The 19,644-nt window shown below is 45.1% G+C and overlaps 1 protein-coding gene across 1 annotated transcript in view; it reads left to right on the top strand.

Moving 5' to 3' along the window:
* LOC124042956 (charged multivesicular body protein 2b) overlaps positions 1–19,644 on the top strand; it is a 28,302-nt gene that overhangs the window by 5,237 nt on the left and 3,421 nt on the right. Inside the window, exons 2-5 of the mRNA XM_046361108.1 lie at positions 2,212–2,303; positions 5,449–5,643; positions 6,642–6,744; positions 6,992–7,098. Coding sequence (XP_046217064.1) covers positions 2,212–2,303; positions 5,449–5,643; positions 6,642–6,744; positions 6,992–7,098 — 497 coding nt within the window. The remainder of the gene's footprint in view (positions 1–2,211; positions 2,304–5,448; positions 5,644–6,641; positions 6,745–6,991; positions 7,099–19,644) is intronic.

Raw genomic sequence — 19,644 nt, 5'->3', positions numbered from 1 at the left:
GAGAGTGGTATTTGGAGCAGGGCGTGTGGTCGGACTGTGTTATACACACACCCTATCAGGGTAATGGAGAGTGGTATTTGGAGCAGGGCGTGTGGTCGGACTGTGTTATACACACACCCTATCAGGGTAATGGAGAGTGGTATTTGGAGCAGGGCGTATGTTTCGGACTGTGTTATACACACACCCTATCAGGGTAATGGAGAGGGGTATTTGGAGCAGGGCGTGTGGTCGGACTGTGTTATACACACACCCTATCAGGGTAATGGAGAGTGGTATTTGGAGCAGGGTGTGGTCGGACACACCCTATCAGGGTAATGGAGAGTGGTATTTGGAGCAGGGCGTGTGTTTCGGACCGTGTTATGCCCTATCAGGGTAATGGAGAGTGGTATTTGGAGCACGGACGTGTTATACACACGCCCTATCAGGGTAATGGAGAGTGGTATTTGGAGCATCGGACCGTGTTAGACGCCCTATGGTAATGGAGAGTGGTATTTGGAGCAGGGCGTGTGGTCGGACTGTGTTATACACACGCCCTATCAGGGTAATGGAGAGTGGTATTTGGAGCAGGGCGTGTGGTCGGACTGTGTTATACACACGCCCTATCAGGGTAATGGAGAGTGGTATTTGGAGCAGGGCGTGTGGTCGGACTGTGTTATACACACGCCCTATCAGGGTAATGGAGAGTGGTATTTGGAGCAGGGCGTGTGGTCAGACTGTGTTATACACACACCCTATCAGGGTAATGGAGAGTGGTATTTGGAGCAGGGCGTGTGGTCGGACTGTGTTTACACACGCCCTATCAGTGGTATTTGGAGCAGGGCGTGTGTTTCGGACTGTGTTATATACACGCCCTATCAGGGTAATGGAGAGTGGTATTTGGAGCAGGGCGTGTGGTCGGACTGTGTTATACACACGCCCTATCAGGGTAATGGAGAGTGGTATTTGGAGCAGGGCGTGTGGTCAGACTGTGTTATACACACACCCTATCAGGGTAATGGAGAGTGGTATTTGGAGCAGGGCGTGTGTGTCGGACTGTGTTACACACACGCCCTATCAGGGTAATGGAGAGTGGTATTTGGAGCAGGGCGTGTGTTTCGGACTGTGTTATACACACGCCCTATCAGGGTAATGGAGAGTGGTATTTGGAGCAGGGCGTGTGTTTCGGACCGTGTTATACACACGCCCTATCAGGGTAATGGAGAGTGGTATTTGGAGCAGGGCGTGTGGTCGGACCGTGTTATACACACGCCCTATCAGGGTAATGGAGAGTGGTATTTGTAGCAGGGCGTGTGTTTCGGACTGTGTTATATACACGCCCTATCAGGGTAATGGAGAGTGGTATTTGGAGCAGGGCGTGTGGTCGGACTGTGTTATACACACGCCCTATCAGTGTAATGGAGAGTGGTATTTGGAGCAGGGCGTGTGGTCAGACTGTGTTATACACACACCCTATCAGGGTAATGGAGAGTGGTATTTGGAGCAGGGCGTGTGGTCGGACTGTGTTATACACACCCTATCTATTTGGAGCAGGGCGTGTGTTTCGGACTGTGTTATACACACACCCTATCAGGGTAATGGAGAGTGGTATTTGGAGCAGGGCGTGTGTGTCGGACTGTGTTATATACACGCCCTATCAGGGTAATGGAGAGTGGTATTTGGAGCAGGGCGTGTGGTCGGACTGTGTTATACACACGCCCTATCAGGGTAATGGAGAGTGGTATTTGGAGCAGGGCGTGTGGTCAGACTGTGTTATACACACACCCTATCAGGGTAATGGAGAGTGGTATTTGGAGCAGGGCGTGTGGTCGGACTGTGTTATACACACGCCCTATCAGGGTAATGGAGAGTGGTATTTGGAGCAGGGCGTGTGTTTCGGACTGTGTTATACACACACCCTATCAGGGTAATGGAGAGTGGTATTTGGAGCAGGGCGTGTGTTTCGGACTGTGTTATACACACGCCCTATCAGGGTAATGGAGAGTGAGGCAGGGATGGTTTAGATTCCAGGCTCAGCCCTGTTAATGAGAAATGTCTAGTCTAGAGCTATTGTCCTGGTCTACTACCCCAGAATGGTACCGTGCTTCTATAGCTTTTACAGAAAGTCTAGCTCAATGCCCAGCATAACTGTATGAATGAGCTGTATGTCATAAATCATTTTGATTCAATAACTGTGTATGTTTGTAGAGTAAACATTTTCTCTCTCTCTCTCAGACATTATAAAGGAACAGACTAAGGAGCTTCGTGGTACTCAGAGACAGATCACTAGAGACAGAGCTGCTCTGGAGAAACAGGAGAAACAAATGGTGAGAGACACACACACACACACACACACACACACACACACACACACACACACACACACACACACACACACACACACACACACACACACACACACACACACACACACACACACACACACACACACACACACACACACACACACACACACACACACACACACACACACACCATTCACCCTATGAAGTGCTGGTAGGACGGAGGCAGGTATTAGTTTCTCAGCCGTACCTTTTCTGTAGATTGCTGCTGATTGCATCAAACGTGTGTAAATGACTGTAGGCTCATCCTGCTCCATCCTACCCCCTACCTCAACTCACATCCCTTTCCTGATCTGTCTATTAGGCCTACAGGCTGCTTCGCTAATGGCTGAGATAGAAAGGACAGGATTGGACAGGTAGATAGCTACAGGGGAGAGAGGAGGTAGAACACAGAGTCATGACAGGGCTGTGTGAACAGCAGAATACAACATTTCCCCTCCATTTCATCCTATGTCAGAAAGATGAAAGGAAGAGTGGTGTCCTGCTGTTGTTTTAAGTGAACATCACACAGGACAGAATTGCCTCCCAAGGGACCAGCTTTTTATTACTCATTAATATCTCTCCGAATTAATCTAGGTATTATTTTTGTTGGTCTGAAAAATCTATTCTCTAAGAAGAGGTAGTGACCTATTTTACAGTTTAACACACACACACACACACACACACACACACACACACACACACACACACACACACACACACACACACACACACACACACACACACACACACACACACACACACACACACACACACACACACACACACACACACACACACACACACACACACACACACACACACACACACAGAGCTTTCCCGGTCTCTGTTTGCTCTTGCTCTGCTGGGGCTGCTGTAGTTACTGTGCTGGGAGACTCCTCATTATTATTATTAGACTCACTAACACAGAGACTACTGGGTCTTTCAGCAAGCTCCCCAAAAACACAACTGATGTCCACATTATTATCTCTAACACAGAGACTACTGGGTCTTTCAGCTTCTCCCCAAAAACACAACTGATGTCCACATTATTATCACTAACACAGAGACTACTGGGTCTTTCAGCTTCTCCCCAAAAACACAACTGATGTCCACATTATTATCACTAACACAGAGACTACTGGGTCTTTCAGCTTCTCCCCAAAAACACAACTGATGTCCACATTATTATCATTAACACAGAGACTACTGGGTCATTTAAAACATTTTTTTAACCTTTATTTAACTAGGCAAGTCAGTTAAGAACAAATTCTTATTGACGGCCTAGGAACAGTGGGTTAACTGCCTTGTTCAGGGGCAGAACGACAGATTTGTACCATGTCAGCTCGGGGATTTGAACTTGCTACCCTGCCACCCCATTCAGCAACATAGTTTCAACCAGATATAGGATCTATATTATTCAGCACTGTGTGTAATGATTTGAATTTATAGCCAATGTATTCTATTCAACAACTAAGTTCATTATTCACATGAAAATGAACATGTTTTGTCACTTATCTAGCTGAAATATTGCCCTGGTCCATTAGATCAGTCTGTCTCTATATACATTGTTACTCTGTGTGATGGCATCATCTATCTGTCAGTTGTAGCTCTTGTCTCTGTCTCTCTCGCTCTCTGTCTCTCTCGCTCTCTGTCTCTCTCGCTCTCTGTCTCTCTCGCTCTCTGTCTCTCTCGCTCTCTGTCTCTCTCGCTCTCTGTCTCTCTCGCTCTCTGTCTCTCTCGCTCTCTGTCTCTCTCGCTCTCTGTCTCTCTCGCTCTCTGTCTCTCTCGCTCTCTGTCTCTCTCGCTCTCTGTTTCTCTCTGTCTCGCTCTCTGTCTCGCTCTCTCGCTCTCTGTCTCTCTCGCTCTCTGTCTCTCTCTGTCTCGCTCTCTCGCTCTCTGTCTCTCTCTGTCTCGCTCTCTCGCTCTCTGTCTCTCTCTGTCTCGCTCTCTCGCTCTCTGTCTCTCTCGCTCTCTGTCTCTCTCGCTCTCTCTCTCTCGCTCTCTGTCTCTCGCGCTCTCTCAGTCTCCCTCGTTCTCTCGATCTCTCTCGTTCTCTCGCTGTCTGTCTCTCTCGCTCTCTGTCTCTCTCTGTCTCTCGCGCGCGCTCTCTCTCTTGCGCTCTTTCTCTCGCGCTCGCTCTCTCTCGTTCTCTCTTGCTTGCTCTCTCTCCGCTCTCCGTCTCTCTCGTTCTTCTCTCTTGCTTGCTCTCTCTCCGCTCTCCGTCTCTCTCGTTCTCACTCTCTCTTGTTCTCACTCTCGGTCACTCTCTCTCTCGTTCTCTCTTGCTTGCTCTATCTCACTCTGTCTCTCGTTCTCTCTCGCTCTCTCTCTCTCGTCTCTCTCTCTCTCTGTCTCTCTCTCTCTCTCTCTCGCTCTCTCTCTCTGAAACTCAGCTAGATCATCCTAGATTCCCACTGTTAAATATTTACAGCATCATGTTTGCTCTATGACAGATATTAAATATAAACATAATTATTAAGATGCTTAGTTCTTATATTTTCTGTCTATTCTAGTTAGCAGGCAGACAGACACCACCTGTGTGTATCTCTGAGGGTTATGTAATGAGCCTCCTCAGCTGTTTACCAGAGTTCTCTACCTGAGGAGAGCACTTCAATCAGCTCCTTCCCTCAGCTCAGCTCCTCTCCACCTTACGCAGCACTGCCTAATGGCAGTTTAACCCTCATACGCACTGGCAGAGGGAAGGAGTGGAGCATTTGGGAGTATTAATCCTGTAAACTGTAATGATGATCATTAATAAATAATTGTTTTCAGGTCTGGCTCTTCAGAACAAACACATAAACACAGACTCCCAGGGCTGCAGCTGAATCTGTACTGTTTCCCAGGGGACATGTACAGCCTTGCGGTGTGTGTTTCTTCAGGGCGAGAGGCTGATTTCATGTGTTTATCGAAGCTAAGAGAGGCCGGTAGCTTTCAGGTGTTTAGACCATTGCCAAATCATACTATTTACACTGCTTATACTCTAACAGGGCTCTCTGGGGAACCTGATGTACATGTATTGTATACAGTATGTGTATGTATTTATGTAAAAAGTATGAGTGGAGTGAAGTTTCCTGATTTAAAGCCAGTCAGAAGCTTGATAATTCTGCTCATGTTCCTTCCCTCCTAGGAGATGGAGATAAAGAAGATGGCTAAGTCTGGGAACCGGGAGGCCTGCAAGATCCTGGCCAAGCAGCTGGTCCAGCTGAGGAAGCAGAAGAACAGGACCTACGCCGTCAGTTCAAAGGTCACCTCCATGTCTACACAGACCAAGGTCATGAACTCCCAGATGAAGATGGCAGGAGCCATGTCTGCTACGGCTAAGGTAAAGAGCACCACACACCAGGTTAGAGCAGTTGTTGTGTAGTAGCTCCGCACATACATCTATGTGTTTCTGTGTGTCTGGGTAATTGAGGCCAAAAGCAGGTCCACTAACCCAGTTAAAACATTCAAACAGCTTCTCCAAAAACAGCAGAACACTTCAAAGGATTCTTCTCCTCCCGAGTGTGTAATAATTAGTCTCTTAGTCTGTCTATTATTTCCTGTCATCCCCTCAGGATGGTAATGTTTGTCTGACTGGGTGGAGATCCTCCATCCTACACCTGTTTACAGCTCAGACACACAGATGACATCCATACACATCTTAGCTGTTATCAGTTAGGCTCCCGGTCCGGTTCAAAGCAGCATATCTAATTAGCCCAGTTATAGGACTATATTAGCCCATTGTGTTTAGGCTTGGACCGTGAACTAGTTACAGTCACTAAGTATTTGTTAATGTTGTTATTCACGTATTAATGATCTATCTTTTTTTTCTAATTCAAAGCTGTCTGTTAATGAATCATAATCAGGATGGTGATTAGCTGAAACAAAGTGATGAACTGAACGTGTTTAGGGAAAACAGCGGTGGTAGAATGTAACTGAATGTGTGTGTATCCTTCTATGACTCCTGCTACTCTGGGTACGACCATTTGTCTTCATTGTGGAGGAGAAAATACTCACTTTTCACCCAAAACGCCAAACCAGCCTCTATGTACAGACACACACCAATATGCAGCTGCAGAGAAACCTCTAGAAACAGGGACACTCTCAAACAGTTTGGGGACAATATGCAAATGACATCTAATTAGAGGCAGTGTGTGCAGCTCGTTTGGATGGTTTAGGCTCCGAATTGAAACTAGGCCAAGGCTGTGCCCACACACAGGAAGAAGAGGATCCCTCTGTGTTCATAATGTGGGTACATGCTCTGGGAGTTGTGTATCGTCTGTGCAGTATGGTGTAGTAGTTTTTGTGTTGTAACTCTTGTGTGTCTGTGTGTTTGTCTAGACAATGCAGGTGGTGAACAAGAAGATGGATCCTCAGAAGACCCTCCAGACCATGCAGGACTTCCAGAAGGAGAACATGAAGATGGGCATGACAGAGGACATGAGTAAGAGCTGCTGTCATTGGCTCCCTAGCCTAGGATTGAAATATTTAAAAGATGCACAATAGTAACAGGAAAAGAAACAGTCAAGTCCAAACCAAAAACTCCATGCAGATCAATGTGTTTGCCTGGTGTTTCAAAGACCTGTTAACTCACAGCTTTTAACGGTAAACTGACTAGTGCCTCTGTCTCTACCTCTCTCTGTCTGCCCCCTCCCCCTTCCTGTTTACTCTTCTCCCTTCATCCCCCCCAGTCAACGATACGTTAGATGAAATATTTGACGAGTCAGGTGACGAAGAAGAATCTCAGGACATTGTGAACCAGGTTCTGGACGAGATTGGCATTGAGATCTCTGGAAAGGTAAGATATACTGTCCTCTACCATACCACAGTCACTTCCCTCTATAAGCAGTCCTCTGGAAAGGTAAGATATACTGCCCTCTACCATACCACAGTCACTTCCATCTATAAGCAGTCCTCTGTAAAGGTAAGATATACTGCCCTCTACCATACCACAGTCACTTCCCTCTATAAGCAGTCCTCTGGAAAGGTAAGATATACTGTCCTCTACCATACCACAGTCACTTCCCTCTATAAGCAGTCCTCTGGAAAGGTAAGATATACTGTCCTCTACCATACCACAGTACTTCCTACCACACTTCCCTCTATAAGCAGTCCTCTGGAAAGGTAAGATATACTGTCCTCTACCATACCACAGTCACTTCCCTCTATAAGCAGTCCTCTGTAAAGGTAAGATATACTGTCCTCTACCATACCACAGTCACTTCCCTCTATAAGCAGTCCTCTGGAAAGGTAAGATATACTGTCCTCTACCATACCACAGTCACTTCCCTCTATAAGCAGTCCTCTGTAAAGGTAAGATATACTGTCCTCTACCATACCACAGTCACTTCCCTCTATAAGCAGTCCTCTGGAAAGGTAAGATATACTGTCCTCTACCATACCACAGTCACTTCCCTCTATAAGCAGTCCTCTAAAGGTAAGATATACTGTCCTCTACCATACCACAGTCACTTCCCTCTATAAGCAGTCCTCTGGAAAGGTAAGATATACTGTCCTCTACCATACCACAGTCACTTCCCTCTATAAGCAGTCCTCTGGAAAGGTAAGATATACTGTCCTCTACCATACCACAGTCACTTCCCTCTATAAGCAGTCCTCTGGAAAGGTAAGATATACTGTCCTCTACCATACCACAGTCACTTCCCTCTATAAGCAGTCCTCTGGAAAGGTAAGATATACTGTCCTCTACCATACCACAGTCACTTCCCTCTATAAGCAGTCCCCTGGAAAGGTAAGAGATAGTCCTATACCATACCACAGTCACTTCCCTCTATAAGCAGTCCTCTGTAAAGGTAAGATATACTGCCCTCTACCATACCACAGTCACTTCCCTCTATAAGCAGTCCCCTGGAAAGGTAAGAGATAGTCCTATACCATACCACAGTCACTTCCCTCTATAAGCAGTCCCCTGGAAAGGTAAGAGATAGTCCTATACCATACCACAGTCACTTCCCTCTATAAGCAGTCCCCTGGAAAGGTAAGAGATAGTCCTATACCATACCACAGTCACTTCCCTCTATAAGCAGTCCCCTGGAAAGGTAAGAGATAGTCCTATACCATACCACAGTCACTTCCCTCTATAAGCAGTCCCCTGGAAAGGTAAGAGATAGTCCTATACCATACCACAGTCACTTCCCTCTATAAGCAGTCCCCTGGAAAGGTAAGAGATAGTCCTATACCATCTCAAAGCCTTCTTCCATCTGGATGCTGTGAGGTGTAGCAGACAGGCAGCTGGAGGAGAGGGGGTAGCCCTTAGCCTGCCTGTTCTTATGGGAAGGTAGTCTGTAGATTGTTCCTGCATGTCTGTCAATATGTGCAGTATGGGAAGGTAGCCGGGTTGGGTTGTGCCTGCAGTCTGCCTGTGCATGATGATATATGAGAGGCCGTTAGTGGCTGTCCCCATCTGGCAGAGTCCCCCTCCCCTGGGGGACAACATGTGTTACTACACCACACTGCTCTCAATGCAGAAGAGCCACTGTACTATGTGTGTTGTAAACATGGCCGGTCCGCTCATTAGGCAGGATTATGTGGTGCAGATTTAAAAGGGCACCATTTTCTGAGCTAAAGGTAAGATATACTGACCAAGACGCACCTCCAACAACACGTAAAACCTCACATAATTTTGCCCTAAAACAATGACAATTTCTCTCAACCAGTGTCATTTTGGCTGTTTAGGTGATCGCTGATGCTGCCGTGTGATAAGCAGTGCCCACTTTGTCAAAATATTTAGCTTGTCCTTTCCCAGCGCGCCTCTCCAGGGTGCTGTTGGAGAGATGCATCTCTGCTGCGCTCCACCAACGGTCTGTCAAAAAAAGATGTAACATAAATCATGTAGCGGATATTGGATATGGCAGAAATAGTATGTGTCCTTTTCTGTAGCCTACAGACTGGAGGTAAAATGGATGACAATGTCATGAGACTTTTTACATCATGCAGGTTTCTCCCATCAATTAGCCAAACCTAAATGGCACTCAATCAAATAAAGAATGCTCTGTCATGTTATCAGACAACACATCCTAAAAACAGGACAGGTCAAAGTGGAATGGACAATCACAACTGTTGTCCAGGAGTTGTCTCTCAAAGCCTTCTTCTGGATCTGTGATGAACAGGCAGCTGGAGAGAGGGGTGAGGTGTTCTTATGATCAGTGGTTTCAAGTTTGTATCTGTCCATTTTTGACAAGCTGATCATAGTGAAAAAGAAAATGCTTCTGCATTTCCCGTTGTGTAAACACATTGCAAACAGGCTCATGATAACTCCTGATAAAGTTGGGAAGCTGATATTCAGAGCTTAATGAGCCAAATATATTAGTCACAGGAATGATGACTAATACAGCCAGTGGTGGCTCTACCACATGGATGGGCATTCATAAAATTCCACTGTGGGCTGACATGGTAGGCTACACTCGTGTTTTACCATCAGTAGGCTTACCACAAGTGGGCGTTCATAAAATGACATTTCAGGCAACACCGTAGGCTACAGTCGTTTTTTAGTGCAGTCCGGACCGGCCTTGAGTTCAATATCCTGGCAAAGGTCTTTTCAAAGTCATTTTGCCTACTGGGACGATTCTAGTTTTGTGGGGGTGGAATTTTTTGTTCTTGCCTAGGTCGGCAGAACAGCAATGTCCTGGTTGTAAGCCATGTCACTGTAAATGGCACTCAATCTGCTTGTAATGTTGTGTTGTACAAGACAGGTCAAGTGGAATGGACAAGTGTGTTTGTAAGCCCAGTGTCACTGTTTAACCTGTTGTAATGTGTGTGTTGTAAGCCCAGTGTCAGTGTCAACCTGTTGTAATGTGTGTGTTGTAAGCCCAGTGTCAGTGTTAACCTGTTGTAATGTGTGTGTTGTAAGCCCAGTGTCAGTGTCAACCTGTTGTAATGTGTGTGTTGTAAGCCCAGTGTCACTGTTAACCTGTTGTAATGTGTGTGTTGTAAGCCCAGTGTCAGTGTCAACCTGTTGTAAGCCCAATGTGTGTAAGCCCAGTGTTGTAAGCCCAGTGTCAGTGTTAACCTGTTGTAATGTGTGTGTTGTAAGCCCAGTGTCAGTGTTAACCTGTTGTAATGTGTGTGTTGTAAGCCCAGTGTCACTGTTAACCTGTTGTAATGTGTGTGTTGTAAGCCCAGTGTCACTGTTAAGCTGTTGTAATGTGTGTGTTGTAAGCCCAGTGTCAGTGTTAACCTGTTGTAATGTGTGTGTTGTAAGCCCAGTGTCAGTGTCAACCTGTTGTAATGTGTGTGTTGTAAGCCCAGTGTCACTGTTAAGCTGTTGTAATGTGTGTGTTGTAAGCCTGTTGTAATGTGTGTGTTGTAAGCCCAGTGTCAGTGTCAACCTGTTGTAATGTGTGTGTTGTAAGCCCAGTGTCACTGTTAACCTGTTGTAATGTGTGTGTTGTAAGCCCAGTGTCACTGTTAACCTGTTGTAATGTGTGTGTTGTAAGCCCAGTGTCACTGTTAACCTGTTGTAATGTGTGTGTTGTAAGCCCAGTGTCAGTGTCAACCTGTTGTAATGTGTGTGTTGTAAGCCCAGTGTCACTGTTAACCTGTTGTAATGTGTGTGTTGTAAGCCCAGTGTCAGTGTTAACCTGTTGTAATGTGTGTGTTGTAAGCCAGTGTTAAGTGTAAGTGTTAACCTGTTGTAATGTGTGTGTTGTAAGCCCAGTGTCAGTGTTAACCTGTTGTAATGTGTGTGTTGTAAGCCCAGTGTCACTGTTAACCTGTTGTAATGTGTGTGTTGTAAGCCCAGTGTCAGTGTTAACCTGTTGTAATGTGTTGTGCCCAGTGTCACTGTTAACCTGTTGTAATGTGTGTGTTGTAAGCCCAGTGTCAGTGTTAACCATGTGTGTTGTAAGCCCAGTGTGTTAACCTGTTGTAATGTGTGTGTTGTAAGCCCAGTGTCACTGTTAACCTGTTGTAATGTGTGTGTTGTAAGCCCAGTGTCACTGTTAAGCTGTTGTAATGTGTGTGTTGTAAGCCCAGTGTCACTGTTAAGCTGTTGTAATGTGTGTGTTGTAAGCCCAGTGTCAGTGTTAACCTGTTGTAATGTGTGTGTTGTAAGCCCAGTGTCAGTGTTAACCTGTTGTAATGTGTGTGTTGTAAGCCCAGTGTCAGTGTTAACCTGTTGTAATGTGTGTGTTGTAAGCCCAGTGTCAGTGTTAACCTGTTGTAATGTGTGTGTTGTAAGCCCAGTGTCACCTGTTGTAATGTGTGTGTTAACCTGTTGTAACCTGTTGTAATGTGTTGTTGTAAGCCCAGTGTCAGTGTTAACCTGTTGTAATGTGTGTGTTGTAAGCCCAGTGTCACTGTTAACCTGTTGTAATGTGTGTGTTGTAAGCCCAGTGTCAGTGTTAACCTGTTGTAAGCCCAGTGTCAGTGTAACCTGTTGTGTGTGTTGTAAGCCCAGTGTCACTGTTGCTGTTGTAATGTGTGTGTTGTAAGCCCAGTGTCAGTGTTAACCTGTTGTAATGTGTGTGTTGTAAGCCCAGTGTCAGTGTTAACCTGTTGTAATGTGTGTGTTGTAAGCCCAGTGTCACTGTTAAGCTGTTGTAATGTGTGTGTTGTAAGCCCAGTGTCAGTGTCAACCTGTTGTAATGTGTGTGTTGTAAGCCCAGTGTCAGTGTCAACCTGTTGTAATGTGTGTGTTGTAAGCCCAGTGTCAGTGTCAACCTGTTGTAACCTGTTGTGTGTGTTGTAAGCCCAGTGTCAGTGTCAACCTGTTGTAATGTGTGTGTTGTAAGCCCAGTGTCAGTGTCAACCTGTTGTAATGTGTGTGTTGTAAGCCCAGTGTCACTGTTAAGCTGTTGTAATGTGTGTGTTGTAAGCCCAGTGTCAGTGTTAACCTGTTGTAATGTGTGTGTTGTAAGCCCAGTGTCAGTGTCAACCTGTTGTAATGTTGTGTGTTGTAAGCCCAGTGTCAGTGTCAACCTGTTGTAATGTGTGTGTTGTAAGCCCAGTGTCAGTGTCAACCTGTTGTAATGTGTGTGTTGTAAGCCCAGTGTCACTGTTAAGCCCAGTGTCACTGTTAACCTGTTGTAATGTGTGTGTTGTAAGCCCAGTGTCAGTGTTAACCTGTTGTAATGTGTGTGTTGTAAGCCCAGTGTCAGTGTTAACCTGTTGTAATGTGTGTTGTAAGCCCAGTGTCAGTGTCAACCTGTTGTAATGTGTGTGTTGTAAGCCCAGTGTCAGTGTCAACCTGTTGTAATGTGTGTGTTGTAAGCCCAGTGTCACTGTTAAGCTGTTGTAATGTGTGTGTTGTAAGCCCAGTGTCAGTGTTAACCTGTCAGTGTAATGTGTGTGTTGTAAGCCCAGTGTCAGTGTCAACCTGTTGTAATGTGTGTGTTGTAAGCCCAGTGTCACTGTTAAGCTGTTGTAATGTGTGTGTTGTAACCTGTTGTAACCTGTTGTAATGTGTGTGTTGTAAGCCCAGTGTCAGTGTCAACCTGTTGTAATGTGTGTGTTGTAAGCCCAGTGTCACTGTTAAGCTGTTGTAATGTGTGTGTTGTAAGCCCAGTGTCAGTGTCAACCTGTTGTAATGTGTGTGTTGTAAGCCCAGTGTCAGTGTCAACCTGTTGTAATGTGTGTGTTGTAAGCCCAGTGTCAGTGTTAACCTGTTGTAACCCAGTGTCAGTGTAATGTTGTAATGTTGTAAGCCCAGTGTCACTGTTAACCTGTTGTAATGTGTGTGTTGTAAGCCCAGTGTCAGTGTCTGTTGTAAGTGTTAACCAGTGTTGTAACCTGTTGTGTGTGTTGTAAGCCCAGTGTCAGTGTCAACCTGTTGTAATGTGTGTGTTGTAAGCCCAGTGTCAGTGTCAACCTGTTGTAATGTAAGCCCAGTGTCAGTGTTGTGTAAGCCCAGTGTCACTGTTAACCTGTTGTAATGTGTGTGTTGTAAGCCCAGTGTCAGTGTTAACCTGTTGTAATGTGTGTGTTGTAAGCCCAGTGTCACTGTTAACCTGTTGTAATGTGTGTGTTGTAAGCCCAGTGTCAGTGTCAACCTGTTGTAATGTGTGTGTTGTAATGTGTGTGTTGTAAGCCCAGTGTCAGTGTCAACCTGTTGTAATGTGTGTGTTGTAAGCCCAGTGTCAGTGTCAACCTGTTGTAATGTGTGTGTTGTAAGCCCAGTGTCACTGTTAAGCTGTTGTAATGTTGTAAGCCCAGTGTCAGTGTTAACCTGTTGTAATGTGTGTTGTAAGCCCAGTGTCAGTGTCAACCTGTTGTAATGTGTGTTGTAAGCCCAGTGTCACTGTTAACCTGTTGTAATGTGTGTGTTGTAAGCCCAGTGTCAGTGTTAACCTGTTGTAATGTGTGTGTTGTAAGCCCAGTGTCAGTGTCAACCTGTTGTAATGTGTGTGTTGTAAGCCCAGTGTCAGTGTCTGTTGTAATGTGTGTTGTAAGCCCAGTGTTGTAATGTGTGTGTTGTAAGCCCAGTGTCACTGTTAACCTGTTGTAATGTGTGTGTTGTAAGCCCAGTGTCAGTGTCAACCTGTTGTAATGTGTGTGTTGTAAGCCCAGTGTCAGTGTCAACCTGTTGTAATGTGTGTGTTGTAAGCCCAGTGTCAGTGTCAACCTGTTGTAATGTGTGTGTTGTAAGCCCAGTGTCACTGTTAAGCTGTTGTAATGTGTGTGTTGTGCCCAGTGTCAGTGTTAACCAGTGTCAGTGTTAACCTGTTGTAATGTGTGTGTTGTAAGCCCAGTGTCAGTGTCAACCTGTTGTAATGTGTGTGTTGTAAGCCCAGTGTCAGTGTCAACCTGTTGTAATGTGTGTGTTGTAAGCCCAGTGTCAGTGTCAACCTGTTGTAATGTGTGTGTTGTCAAACAACCAGTGTCACAGTGTGTTAACCTGTTGTAATGTGTGTGTTGTAAGCCCAGTGTCAGTGTCAACCTGTTGTAACCTGTTGTGTGTGTTGTAAGCCCAGTGTCAGTGTCAACCTGTTGTAATGTGTGTGTTGTGCCCAGTGTCACTGTAAGCTGTTGTAATGTGTGTGTTGTAAGCCCAGTGTCAGTGTCAACCTGTTGTAATGTGTGTGTTGTAAGCCCAGTGTCACTGTTAATGTGCTGTTGTAATGTCAGTGTGTTGTAAGCCCAGTGTCAGTGTTAACCTGTTGTAATGTGTGTGTTGTAAGCCCAGTGTCAGTGTCAACCTGTTGTAACCTGTTGTGTGTGTTGTAAGCCCAGTGTCAGTGTCAACCTGTTGTAATGTGTGTGTTGTAAGCCCAGTGTCAGTGTTAACCTGTTGTAATGTGTGTGTTGTAAGCCCAGTGTCAGTGTCAACCTGTTGTAATGTGTGTGTTGTAAGCCCAGTGTCACTGTTAACCTGTTGTAACCTGTTGTAATGTGTGTGTTGTAAGCCCAGTGTCAGTGTTAACCTGTTGTAATGTGTGTGTTGTAAGCCCAGTGTCAGTGTTAACCTGTTGTAACCTGTTGTGTGTGTTGTAAGCCCAGTGTCAGTGTCAACCTGTTGTAATGTGTGTGTTGTAAGCCCAGTGTCACTGTTAAGCTGTTGTAATGTGTGTGTTGTAAGCCCAGTGTCAGTGTCAACCTGTTGTAATGTGTGTTGTAAGCCCAGTGTCACCTGTTGTAATGTGTGTGTTGTAAGCCCAGTGTCAGTGTTAACCTGTTGTAATGTGTGTGTTGTAAGCCCAGTGTCACTGTTAACCTGTTGTAATGTGTGTGTTGTAAGCCCAGTGTCAGTGTCAACCTGTTGTAATGTGTGTGTTGTAAGCCCAGTGTCAGTGTTAACCTGTTGTAATGTGTGTGCCCAGTGTCAGTGTCAACCTGTTGTAATGTGTGTGTGTAAGCCCAGTGTTGTTAATGTGTGTGTTGTAAGCCCAGTGTCAGTGTCAACCTGTTGTAATGTGTGTGTTGTAAGCCCAGTGTCAGTGTTAAGTTAAACTGTTGTAATGTGTGTGTTGTAAGCCCAGTGTCAGTGTTAACCTGTTGTAATGTGTGTGTTGTAAGCCCAGTGTCAGTGTTAACCTGTTGTAATGTGTGTGTTGTAAGCCCAGTGTCAGTGTCAACCTGTTGTAATGTGTGTGTTGTAAGCCCAGTGTGTCTGTTGTAATGTGTGTGTTGTGTGTCAACCTGTTGTAATGTGTGTGTTGTAAGCCCAGTGTCACTGTTAACCTGTTGTAATGTGTGTGTTGTAAGCCCAGTGTCAGTGTCAACCTGTTGTAAGTGTCACTGTTAACCTGTTGTAATGTGTGTGTTGTAAGCCCAGTGTCAGTGTTAACCTGTTGTAATGTGTGTGTTGTAAGCCCAGTGTCAGTGTCAACCTGTTGTAAGTGTGTGTGTGTTGTAAGCCCAGTGTCAGTGTTAACCTGTTGTAATGTCAGTGTGTGTGTTGTAAGCCCAGTGTCACTGTTAAGCTGTTGTAATGTGTGTGTTGTAAGCCCAGTGTCAGTGTTAACCTGTTGTAATGTGTGTGTTGTAAGCCCAGTGTCAGTGTCAACCTGTTGTAATGTGTGTGTTGTAAGCCCAGTGTCAGTGTTAACCTGTTGTAATGTGTGTGTGTTGTAAGCCCAGTGTCAGTGTTAACCTGTTGTAATGTGTGTGTTGTAAGCCCAGTGTCAGTGTCAACCTGTTGTAATGTGTGTGTTGTAAGCCCAGTGTCACTGTCAACCTGTTGTAATGTGTGTGTTGTAAGCCCAGTGTCAGTGTCAACCTGTTGTAATGTGTGTGTTGTAAGCCCAGTGTCAGTGTCAACCTGTTGTAATGTGTGTGTTGTAAGCCCAGTGTCAGTGTTAACCTGTTGTAATGTGTGTTGTTGTAGTGTCCCAGTGTCAGTGTTAACCTGTTGTAATGTGTGTGTTGTAAGCCCAGTGTCAGTGTCAACCTGTTGTAATGTGTGTGTTGTAAGCCCAGTGTCACTGTTAAGCTGTTGTAAGTGTGTGTTGTTGTAAGCCCAGTGTCAGTGTCAACCTGTTGTAATGTGTGTGTTGTAAGCCCAGTGTCAGTGTAACCTGTTGTAATGTGTGTGTTGTAAGCCCAGTGTCAGTGTTAACCTGTTGTAATGTGTGTGTTGTAAGCCCAGTGTCAGTGTTAACCTGTTGTAATGTGTGTGTTGTAAGCCCAGTGTCAGTGTCAACCTGTTGTAATGTGTGTGTTGTAAGCCCAGTGTCAGTGTCAACCTGTTGTAATGTAAGCCCAGTGTCAGTGTGTTTGTAATGTGTGTGTTGTAAGCCCAGTGTCACTGTTAAGCTGTTGTAATGTGTGTGTTGTAAGCCCAGTGTCAGTGTCAACCTGTTGTAATGTGTGTGTTGTAAGCCCAGTGTCAGTGTCAACCTGTTGTAAGCCCAGTGTCAGTGTCAACCTGTTGTAATGTGTGTGTTGTAAGCCCAGTGTCAGTGTCAACCTGTTGTAATGTGTGTGTTGTAAGCCCAGTGTCAGTGTTAACCTGTTGTAATGTGTGTGTTGTAAGCCCAGTGTCAGTGTTAACCTGTTGTAATGTGTGTGTTGTAAGCCCAGTGTCAGTGTCAACCTGTTGTAATGTGTGTGTTGTAAGCCCAGTGTCAGTGTCAACCTGTTGTAATGTGTGTGTTGTAAGCCCAGTGTCAGTGTCAACCTGTTGTAATGTGTGTGTTGTAAGCCCAGTGTCAGTGTCAACCTGTTGTAATGTGTGTGTTGTAAGCCCAGTGTCAGTGTTAACCTGTTGTAATGTGTGTGTTGTAAGCCCAGTGTCAGTGTCAACCTGTTGTAATGTGTGTGTTGTAAGCCCAGTGTCAGTGTTAACCTGTTGTAATGTGTGTGTTGTAAGCCCAGTGTCAGTGTCAACCTGTTGTAATGTGTGTGTTGTAAGCCCAGTGTCAGTGTCAACCTGTTGTAATGTGTGTGTTGTAAGCCCAGTGTCAGTGTCAACCTGTTGTAATGTGTGTGTTGTAAGCCCAGTGTCAGTGTTAACCTGTTGTAATGTGTGTGTGTTGTAAGCCCAGTGTCAGTGTTAACCTGTTGTAATGTGTGTGTTGTAAGCCCAGTGTCAGTGTTAACCTGTTGTAATGTGTGTGTTGTAAGCCCAGTGTCAGTGTCAACCTGTTGTAATGTGTTGTAAGCCCAGTGTCAGTGTTAACCTGTTGTAATGTGTGTTGTAAGCCCAGTGTCAGTGTCAACCTGTTGTAATGTGTGTGTTGTAAGCCCAGTGTCAGTGTTAACCTGTTGTAATGTGTGTGTTGTAAGCCCAGTGTCAGTGTTAACCTGTTGTAATGTGTGTGTTGTAAGCCCAGTGTCAGTGTTAACCTGTTGTAATGTGTGTGTTGTAAGCCCAGTGTCAGTGTCAACCTGTTGTAATGTGTGTGTTGTAAGCCCAGTGTCAGTGTTAACCTGTTGTAATGTGTGTGTTGTAAGCCCAGTGTCAGTGTTAACCTGTTGTAATGTGTGTGTTGTAAGCCCAGTGTCAGTGTTAACCTGTTGTAATGTGTGTGTTGTAAGCCCAGTGTCAGTGTCAACCTGTTGTAATGTGTGTGTTGTAAGCCCAGTGTCAGTGTTAACCTGTTGTAATGTGTGTGTTGTAAGCCCAGTGTCAGTGTCAACCTGTTGTAATGTGTGTGTTGTAAGCCCAGTGTCAGTGTTAACCTGTTGTAATGTGTGTGTGTAAGCCCAGTGTCAGTGTCAACCTGTTGTAATGTGTGTGTTGTAAGCCCAGTGTCAGTGTTCTGTTGTAATGTGTGTTGTAAGCCCAGTGTCAACCTGTTGTAATGTGTGTGTTGTAAGCCCAGTGTCAGTGTTAACCTGTTGTAATGTGTGTGTTGTAAGCCCAGTGTCAGTGTCAACCTGTTGTAATGTGTGTGTTGTAAGCCCAGTGTCAGTGTTAACCTGTTGTAATGTGTGTGTTGTAAAGCCCAGTGTCAGTGTCAACCTGTTGTAATGTGTGTGTTGTAAGCCCAGTGTCAGTGTTAACCTGTTGTAATGTGTGTGTTGTAAGCCCAGTGTCAGTGTTAACCTGTTGTAATGTGTGTGTTGTAAGCCCAGTGTCAGTGTCAACCTGTTGTAATGTGTGTGTGTAAGCCCAGTGTCAGTGTTAACCTGTTGTAATGTGTGTGTTGTAAGCCCAGTGTCAGTGTCAACCTGTTGTAATGTGTGTGTTGTAAGCCCAGTGTCAGTGTTAACCTGTTGTAATGTGTGTGTTGTAAGCCCAGTGTCAGTGTCAACCTGTTGTAATGTGTGTGTTGTAAGCCCAGTGTCAGTGTTAACCTGTTGTAACCTGTTGTAATGTGTGTTGTAAGCCCAGTGTCAGTGTCAACCTGTTGTAATGTGTGTGTTGTAAGCCCAGTGTCAGTGTTAACCTGTTGTAATGTGTGTGTTGTAAGCCCAGTGTCAGTGTTAACCTGTTGTAATGTGTGTGTTGTAAGCCCAGTGTCAGTGTTAACCTGTTGTAATGTGTGTGTTGTAAGCCCAGTGTCAGTGTGTTAACCTGTTGTAATGTGTGTGTTGTAAGCCAGTGTCAGTGTCAACCTGTTGTAAGTGTGTAAGCCCAACCTGTTGTAATGTGTGTGTTGTAAGCCCAGTGTCAGTGTTAACCTGTTGTAATGTGTGTGTTGTAAGCCCAGTGTCAGTGTTAACCTGTTGTAATGTGTGTGTTGTAAGCCCAGTGTCAGTGTTAACCTGTTGTAATGTGTGTGTTGTAAGCCCAGTGTCAGTGTCAACCTGTTGTAATGTGTGTGTTGTAAGCCCAGTGTCAGTGTTAACCTGTTGTAATGTGTGTGTTGTAAGCCCAGTGTCAGTGTCAACCTGTTGTAATGTGTGTGTTGTAAGCCCAGTGTCAGTGTTAACCTGTTGTAATGTGTGTGTTGTAAGCCCAGTGTCAGTGTCAACCTGTTGTAATGTGTGTGTTGTAAGCCCAGTGTCACTGTTAAGCTGTTGTAATGTGTGTGTTGTAAGCCCAGTGTCAGTGTTAACCTGTTGTAATGTGTGTGTTGTAAGCCCAGTGTCAGTGTCAACCTGTTGTAATGTGTGTGTTGTAAGCCCAGTGTCAGTGTTAACCTGTTGTAATGTGTGTGTTGTAAGCCCAGTGTCAGTGTCAACCTGTTGTAATGTGTGTGTTGTAAGCCCAGTGTCAGTGTTAACCTGTTGTAATGTGTGTGTTGTAAGCCCAGTGTCAGTGTCAACCTGTTGTAATGTGTGTGTTGTAAGCCCAGTGTCAGTGTCAACCTGTTGTAATGTGTGTGTTGTCAGTGTCAACCTGTTGTAAGTGTTGTAAGCCCAGTGTCAGTGTTAACCTGTTGTAATGTGTGTGTTGTAAGCCCAGTGTCAGTGTCAACCTGTTGTAATGTGTGTTGTGTTCAGTGTTAACCTGTTGTAATGTGTGTGTTGTAAGCCCAGTGTCAGTGTTAACCTGTTG

Source organism: Oncorhynchus gorbuscha, linkage group LG09 (genome assembly GCF_021184085.1).
Source record: "Oncorhynchus gorbuscha isolate QuinsamMale2020 ecotype Even-year linkage group LG09, OgorEven_v1.0, whole genome shotgun sequence".
Taxonomy (NCBI): Eukaryota; Metazoa; Chordata; class Actinopteri; order Salmoniformes; family Salmonidae; genus Oncorhynchus; species Oncorhynchus gorbuscha.
This window is presented reverse-complemented; position numbering and strand designations above follow the sequence as displayed.